The sequence below is a fragment of the Melanerpes formicivorus genome, unplaced genomic scaffold, assembly GCF_026170545.1.
Source record: "Melanerpes formicivorus ecotype bairdi unplaced genomic scaffold, bMelFor1.0.p_v2 SCAF_3, whole genome shotgun sequence".
In the NCBI taxonomy this organism is placed as follows: Eukaryota; Metazoa; Chordata; class Aves; order Piciformes; family Picidae; genus Melanerpes; species Melanerpes formicivorus.
This window is the reverse complement of record NW_027142355.1, coordinates 42,920,316-42,928,777: the sequence shown is the minus strand read 5'-3', so window position 1 is coordinate 42,928,777 and position 8,462 is coordinate 42,920,316. Positions and strand designations below refer to the sequence as shown.

The following is an 8,462-nucleotide window of genomic DNA, read 5'->3' as shown; positions in this document are numbered from 1 at the left end:
CACTGCAAAAGCTGCACAATCCCTGGCACACCAACCTTCTACTGCGGCTGAGGAAGCAGGAGGTTCACACCCCGACACATTTGTAACAGGCTGCCCAGGGAGCTGGTGGAGTCAGCATCCCTGGAGGCATTTAGCAATGAATAGACGGGGCTCTTAGGGGTATGATTTACTGGCGTGCTTCGCTGTGTCAGGTTTACAGCTGGACTCAATGATCTTGAAGGTCTTTTTCAACCTAAACGGTTCTATGAGCATAGACAGATGTTTCTGAGAGTTAATGGTTTGAAATCCCAGTTCCTCCAGAAGAACCTCCTGGCAATGCCCTGCCCTCCCCTGCCACGGTATCCCCTGGCACAGCCCACAGCACTCCATTGGCCAAGCTCGCCGCTGCCGCAGCACCACGTTACTCAAAGCGGGGCCTGCCTAACCCCAGCGAAGCCGTTCTACAGCTGCCAAGCACAGGCAAGAAAGGAAAGTGTGCCAGAACGCGGATTCCTGGCGCTCAGAAACGGCGGCGTCCTCCCTGCAGCCACTGCGGCCCGGCCGTGGGACCGAAGGTGGCACGGGGCCTCCGCCGAGCCAGCAGGGGGCGCGCCAGGCCTGCCTTGGCCACACCGGAAAGAGGTCCTCGCCATGCCCCCGACACCCCAATATCCAGGCGCTCTATTGGCTGCGCCCTCGGCCAAGTGGGCGGTGGCATCATGGCGGATCGCCTAACGCAGCTGCAGGATGCGGTGAACTCGGTGAGGTGGGCTTTGCCCTTTTCTCTTTCCCAAAGTCCCGTTGTTTATCTTACCGGCTGGGAGCATCGGCGGGTGCTGTGTTACCTCCTTTCCTGCTCCACGGCCTCTGCTGCCTCGCCCAGGCCCGCTGTTGGCCGTTCTGCGTGTGTGCGATCCCCTCCTGCCCGCTTCTCCCACTGTTGAGAGGCCCCTAGGAAGAGGTGCGGAAATGTGCTCGCACCTACGCGCCGGGATGGAGGTGGGCTGCTGCGTGGCATCCACTGAAATAGATTTGGTGGTGGAATAAACTAACGGCCTCTACTCCTACAGCTCGCAGATCAGTTCTGTAACGCCATTGGAGTGTTGCAACAGTGTGGGCCCCCAGCCTCCTTCAGCAACATTCAGACAGCGATAAACAAAGATCAGCCTGCAAATCCAACGGAAGGCAAGTCTGTCTTTCTGCATCTCCTAAAAGCGTGTGAGCATGTTCTGATACAGTACATCTTATAATACAGAGTTGGTACTCTGTAGAATGATGGAGAAGAGGAGGCTCAGGGGTGACCTTATCACTCTCTACAACTACCTGAAGGGAGGTTGTAGACAGGCAGAGGTTGGTCTCTTCTCCCAGGCAGCCAGCACCTGAACAAGAGGACACAGTCTGAGGCTGTGCCAGGGGAGGTTTAGGCTGGAGGTCAGGAGGAAGTTTTACACAGAGAGAGAGATTGCCCATTGGAATGGGCTGCCTGGGGAGGTGGTGGAGTCCCCATCACTGGAGGTGTTCAGGAGGAGACTTGACAGGGTGCTTGGTGCCATGGGTTAGCTGTTTGGGTGGGTTGGATTGGTTGATGGGTTGGACACAATGATCTTGAAGGTCTCTTCCAACCTGGTTTGGTTTATTCTAATAAAAGGTTTATTCTAAAAGGTTACTCTAATAACCATGGAATAGTTGTGGTTGGAAAAGATCTTTTAAGATCATCTGGTCCAATTATTGTCTAATGCTACCAAGTCTGGTCCTAAACCATGTCCCTCAGTACCACATGTCTGCCTCTTCTAAATATTTCCAGGGATGAGGATTTAACCACCTCCCTGGCAACCTCATTCCAACCTTTGAGAACCCTTTCAGGAACCTCCTCTGGTTCAATTTGAGGCCATTTCCATTCAACCTATCATTTGTTACTAAGGTGGAGAGACCAACATCCACCTAGCTCCAACCTCTTTTCCAGTAGCTGTGAGTGCAAGAAAGTCTCCCCTCAGCCTTTTTTTCTCCACACTTAATGAGCACCATTCCCTCAGCAGACCTACAGACAGTGGAGTCTCTTCTCCAGACTTTACACCAGCTTAGTTGCCCTTCTCTGTATCTGCTCCACCACCTCAATGTCTTTCTTTTGTGGAGGGTCCCAAAGCTGAGTGCAGTACTCGGTGTGTGGCCTCGCCACTTGCAAGTCCTGGGGGACAATCACTTCCTTGGTCCTGCTTCTCACACTATTCCAGATACTTCCAATCCTTTCCCGTTTCTCAGGGGCAATTTAATTTATTTCTATGGCCACATAGGAATTCATTTTATTTTTCATTAAAAGATGGTGATCTGTTGCTTCCCATGAGTTATATAATCCATCTGGTTTGAGTTGTTATCTTTACATTGCAGTGTTCTCTTTTTTTCTGTAGTGGTAGATTTCAAGGCAAGGATTGAAAAATTAAATGAATTTTCTTGTTGGTTATCAATAGCTGATGTAGTGCCTGGGACACTTGTTAGGCATTAGTAAATGGGAATCAAACTGTTTTCACTTTCTAATCGGGTTCCTGTCAGCTGTGATGCTGTTGTTTTATTCACACAGGGGAATTTTTAACACCTGTATCCTTGAAGTGTATTGAATTTTCTGTGCTGTGTGTGCAGAGTCATGCTGATTTCTCATGATGTAGCCTGACTTTCCTTTTCTTACAGAGTATGCCCAGCTGTTTGCAGCGCTGATTGCACGAACCGCGAAAGATATCGATGTTCTGATCGATTCCCTGCCCAGTGAGGAATCCACAGCAGCTCTGCAGGTAAGAGTTGCCTTAATTACAAGATCAAAACATAAGGAAAACATCTCCCTTTTTGGAAAACAGGACTTTTACTCTCTTGGCCAGGTAATCCTGGAAAATTAATAGAAGCCTGATTTATTTATTGTTTTCATGAGGCTTAGTGGAAATGCTGACCTTGAATCTGGTTCTAAATAAGACGATAGGCAGTGAGACTGTTTTAAACTTAGCTTACTGGAAACTGCTATCCCTATTATTTTCCTCAGTTGTTCAGATTATCATAGTATCAGTCAGGGTTGGAAGGGACCACAAGGATCATCTAGTTCCAGCCCCCCTGCCATGGGCAGGGAGCATTATAAACATTATAAACATTAATGTACTGTATTAATGATATATAAAGGGTGAGTGCCAAGAGGATAGAGCCAGGCTCTTCTCAGTCATGCCCAATGACAGGATGGGGGGCAGTGGGTAGAAGCTGAGGCACTGGAAGTTCCATGTTAACATGAGGAAAAGTTTTTTTCACTGTGAGTGTAAAACTTTGGAACAGGCTGCCCAGGGTGTGTTGTGGAGTCTCTTTCTCTGGAGATACTCAAAACTCACCTGGACATGTTCCTGTGTGATCTGCTCTAGGTGATCTGGACTGAATGATCTTTCAATGTCATAGAATCATAGAATCAATAAGGTTGGAAGAGACCTCAAGGATCATCCAGTCCAACCTGTCACCACAGACCTCATGACTAGACCATGGCACCAAGTGCCACATCCAATCCCCTCCTGAACACCTCCAGGGATGGGGACTCCACCACCTCCCTGGGCAGCACATTCCAATGGGCAATCACTCTCTCTGTGTAGAACTTTCTCCTCACCTCCAGCCTAAACTTCCCCTGGCACAGCTTGAGACTGTGTCCTCTTGTTCTGGTGCTGGGTGCCTGGGAGAAGAGACCAATCCCCACCTGGCTACAACCTCCCTTCAGGTAGTTGTAGAGAGCAATAAGGTCTCCCCTGAGCCCCCTCCAGGCTAAAGAACCTTGCCAAGCACTAACTTTCTGTGATTCTGTGAAATGTGGAGATACTGCTAGTAGCAATGACTGCTGAGCACAGTAATGGGGCCTGTTAACATCAGCACTTTGATGTCACTGTGTATTTAATAGCTGAAGACAGTGCTTTTTTGCCTTTGTTTTTTTTCCCTGCAGACAAGCTACAGGCTTATTCTGTGACTGAGCAGGGCATGATCATCGTGTCAGCTGAGGCAGGGAAAGCAGGCTGCTCCAGATAAAGGAGCTGTTTATCCAGTAGGAACATGTTTTCCTTGGAGGTGATGCTCAGTGGCTTGCTCTGTTAATGCAGAGTTTTGTCTCATGAGATTTCCAAACCTTTTTTCATTTGGTGTAATTTTGAGCTTGGATTCTGTTGCTAGTCATGATTTTTGTTTTCTGTTGTTTAACTTGGTGCAACCTTGAAAAGAAATATTCTGACATGCTTTTAAAAAAATGTTTTGAAGGTGCTAGAAACACCCTAAAACAGGCAGTAGAGGTTTTGGTGGGACGTGGCAGATAGGTGTTTGGCTCATAGAGATGGCCTTAAGACAATCTATGTTTCGGGTTTGTGCTCTGGGATTTATTTTTTTGGGTGTAGTTTGGTAATTTGCAAATGACACCAAGCTGGGGGCAGGAGTTGATCTGCTGGAGGGTAGAGAGGCTCTGCAGAGGGACCTCGACAGGCTGGGCAGATGGGCAGAGGCCAAGGGCAGGAGATTGAACACATCCAAGTGCCAGGTTCTGCACATTGGCCACAGCAACCCCAGGCAGTGCTACAGGCTGGGGTCAGAGTGGCTGAGAGCAGCCTGGCAGAGAGGGACCTGGGGGTGCTGGTTGATGGTAGGCTGAACATGAGCCTGCAGTGTGCCCAGGCAGCCAAGAGGGCCAATGGCATCCTGGCCTGCATCAGGAACAGTGTGGCCAGCAGGAGCAGGGAGGTCATTCTGCCCCTGTACACTGCACTGGTTAGGCCACACCTTGAGTCCTGTGTCCAGTTCTGGGCCCCTCAGTTTAGGAAGGAGGTTAACTTGCTGGAAGGTGTCCGGAGAAGGACAACAAAGTTGGTGAGGGGCTTGGAACACAGCCCTGTGAGGAGAGGCTGAGGGAGCTGGGGTTGCTTAGCCTGGAGAAGAGGAGACTCAGGGTGACCTCATTGCTCTCTGCAACTACCTGAAGGCAGGCTGTAGACAGGCAGAGGTTGGTCTCTTCTCCCAGGCAGCCAGCACCAGAACAAGAGGACACAGTCTCAGGCTGTGCCAGGGGAGGTTCAGGCTGGAGGTTAGGAGGAAGTTCTACACAGAGAGAGTGATTGCCCATTGAAATGGGCTGCCTGGGGAGGTGGTGGAGTCACCATCACTGGAGGTGTTCAGGAGGAGACTGGATAGGGTGCTTGGTGCCATGGGTTAGTTGATGAGGTGGTGTTGGGTGATAGGTTGGACACGATGATCTTGAAGGTCTCTTCCAACCTGGTCTGTTCTGTTCTTTTTGGGGGTCCTTTGTTTTTTGTTGTTGCATTTTTTGGTTGTGTTGTTTGGGGAGGTTATTTGATTGTTTTTTTGCTTTTCATATTAAGGTTGTCTTGGTGTTCATTCAAATCTCAGGCTTGTCTTAAATGATAAAAGGAGCTGATGCCAAACACAACTTCCTTGTCCTTTTTGAGTTCCCTTGCAGTGATATTGGTCATGCATACTCTGCTCAAATCTCTGCTTTTCTACAGTTAACTATACAACAACTGGGCTGGACTCTAAATTTCACACTTAAGTTATGTCATACCTTCTTGCTTTAGCCATTCTGCCAAGGGCAGTGAAGTCCTTAAAGCCTTCACTGAAGGATTCAGTGTTGCAGAACTGGAGGTGAATTATGTGGATAGAATTTGCCAGTTAGTTTAAGCATGACCTCTTAAGGACCTGTAAAACTGCTTTGTATGAAATCACTTCTTTTGCCTTTTCTGTTATCCACTTAAAGCAAGTTTGGGTGGTTTTAAGTTTGGAAAATATATTAAAGTGTTGAAATATTTTGAAGTTAGAATGCTACATTCCACAAAATGTTTCATTTCACTACATCTTGTGTAACTTAAAAGCAGTCTGTAACAAAATACTGGGGGTAGGTTAGGTATTCAGTATCACTAAGGTTGGAAGAGACCTCGAGGATCATCGAGTCCAACCTGTCACCACAGACCTCATGACTAGAGTAGGGAGGACACCACTGCCCACTGCAGGCTTGAACTCACGACCTTCCCATTAAGGGTCTGATGCACTACCAACTGAGCCACGACTCTTCAGTTCAATACAGTTTCATCTGAAATGTATGATTTAATGGAGCAGTTTAAGTTACAGTGCTTGCTAACTACCTTTTAGTAAGCCTTAATATGAAAGGAGCTAACCTCTATTGTATAAAATCATGGAATTCTGTCCATCAGGGGTAAAATCCTAATGTTTGTCTGACTCAGAGCCCAGGACTCTTGTTGGAACTCTTTGGCAGAATTAACATTTGCCTCCACTTTTTGCAGGTCAGCAAGGACTTGCTCTGACACATTAATCAAGTGATTTTTCAAAGCAAGAGGTAGAACAGATTCAGGCTTGCCGGTGCTAAGTGCACTAACTGCAAGATGGTGTCGGTTAACACCTGACAAAGTCAGAGGTGCAAACCTTTGCAATAGCCCTACTAGAAATGTAGCAAAAGTTAAGCCATATGTAGAAGGTACAGTCCTCACTAAGAAAGGTGTCCCTGTCTTGGGATGGAGAAAAAAGGATCATAGACCATAGAGCTTCCTTGTCTCTGTCCTCTCCAGTCTCAGCTGCTGCAGCTGGTGGTGGTGCTGGCTGACGCTGCACCCACACCCAACTTGCTGACCTTGGCACCAGTGCTAGCGGCATGCACGCTCCACAGTGCTACAGTCAGCGTCACAGAGATGTCCTTCTCGTGGGTTTTATGCCCCAGCCCCAGTCATCCCTGCCTTCTAGGTGATGTTTGGCATGGTTTGGAAGGAAAGTTGAGTAACATAGTTGTATATGTTAAGCATGTACTTGTTTTCCTCATTAGCATACTCAAGTATGTCAACTTTAAAATTACAGTTAATTGAACAAAGATCTTCACTCAAGTGCTAAACCATGTCCCTCAGCACCACATCTTTGCATCTTTGCAGCATTTCTAGGTATGGGGATTCAACCACCTCCCAGGGCAGCCTACTCCAGTCTTCATGAACTCTGTTTCCCCCACGTGGTTGCGTGCTGGTTTAGGCTACAGCTCATAACACATTGTTTCTTTCCAACTCGGTGGCTGAAGAGAGAATCTTGCTCTTGTCTAGGGAGCGTTCCCCGTTTCGTCCCCATCCTTTAGTAGCTCAGTCAATTGTGTGTTCCAGTTAAGTATCCTTACCCTTCTCCCTTTTGTTTTACAGGCTGCCAGTCTGTATCGATTGGAAGAAGAAAACCACGAAGCGGCTGCCCGCCTGGAGGAGGTCGTTTATCGCGGGGATATGCTGCTGGAGAAGATCCAGAGTGCCCTGGCAGACATCGCCCAGTCGCAACTGAAGACGCGGAGTGGCTCTCACAGCCAGCCCCTGCCCGATTCATAGCACCGGGTGACAGAGCAGCCCCACAAAGCCCAGCGGCCACTTCTTATGGGGACACACAGCTCTGAGCCCAGCCTGGCTCCTCTGGGGCTCTCGAGTGCTCTGGTTGCTGTTAACAACATCTTTTATCAAACCTCACACTGCAGGTTTTGTGTGAGGAGCACTTCTGTTGTAGAATTGGTGGTACTGGTCTAGAGCTACATGGATTTATGTATGCTTCCTTGACTTAAAATACTCATTTCTCAGCTTTCTGTTCATAAATATGTCTGAGTTCAGTCTGGTTGGTTGCCTTGATTACACAAACTGTAGTCCCTAAAAGGATTTCAGAAGGAAAATACTAATCACAGAAGGGTAGGGTTTGGAAGGGACTTCTGAAGATCATCTAATTGAACCCCACTGCCAGAGCAGGGTCACTGGAGTAAATCACACAAACCCATCCAGGTGGCTTTGGAATGCCTCCAGAGATAGACTCTGCAACTTCTCTGCACAGTCTGTTCCAGTGCTCTGCCACTCTCAAAGGGAAGAATTTTTTCCTCAGGCTTATATGGAACTCTGTGTTCCAGTTTGTGTCTGTTGCCCATTGTTCTGTTGCTGGGCTCCACTGAGAAGAGCCTGGCTTCTCTTCCTGGCACGCACCTTTTAGGTATTTATAAGCATTAATGAGATCCCTCTCAGTCTCCTCCAGGCTAAACAGCCCCAACTCTCAGCCTTTTTTCATAAGGTAGATTTTCCAGTCCCACTCAGCATCTTAGTGGCTGTCCACTGGACTTTCTCTACTAGTTTCTTGTCCTTGAACTGGGGAGCCCAGAACCTAGTGCAGAATTCCATATGAGCTTAAGAGTATGGTAAAAAGGAGGCTGATGGGAGATCTTGTTCTCTACAGTTCCTCAAAAGGAGGTGGTAGTGAGGTGGGTGTTGGTGTTCTCTCCCTAGTAACAAGAGAGGATGAGAGGAAAAGGCCTCAAGGCACTAAGGGAGGTTTAGATTGGATATCAGAAGAAACATTTTCTCTGAAAGGGTTCTCAAAAGACTGGAATAGGGTTCCCAAGAAGGTTGTTGAATTCCCATCCCTGAAGGTGTCTAAAATAGAGGCAGAGATGTGGTGCTGAGGGA

General features: G+C 47.9%; 1 protein-coding gene across 1 annotated transcript; it reads left to right on the top strand.

Annotated features, from left to right (window-relative positions):
- The first annotated feature begins 654 nt into the window (after nucleotides 1-654).
- MED21 (mediator complex subunit 21) lies at nucleotides 655-7,624 on the top strand. The gene is made up of 4 exons (XM_068170890.1): nucleotides 655-740; nucleotides 1,050-1,164; nucleotides 2,662-2,762; nucleotides 7,176-7,624. The coding sequence occupies exons 1-4, from the start codon at nucleotides 699-701 to the stop codon at nucleotides 7,350-7,352; spliced, it is 435 nt and encodes a 144-aa protein (XP_068026991.1). The 5' UTR covers nucleotides 655-698; the 3' UTR covers nucleotides 7,353-7,624.
- The last annotated feature ends 838 nt before the right edge of the window (nucleotides 7,625-8,462 follow it).

What these genes read in the sequence shown, in the direction of transcription:
- MED21 (XM_068170890.1), top strand. Translation starts at nt 699, where the DNA reads ATGGCGGATCGCCTAACGCAGCTGCAGGATGCGGTGAACTCG. An exon ending in TGCAGGATGCGGTGAACTCG is followed by an intron (nt 741 to 1,049) that starts GTGAGGTGGGCT and finishes CTACTCCTACAG; the next exon opens with CTCGCAGATCAGTTCTGTAA. An exon ending in AATCCACAGCAGCTCTGCAG is followed by an intron (nt 2,763 to 7,175) that starts GTAAGAGTTGCC and finishes TTTGTTTTACAG; the next exon opens with GCTGCCAGTCTGTATCGATT.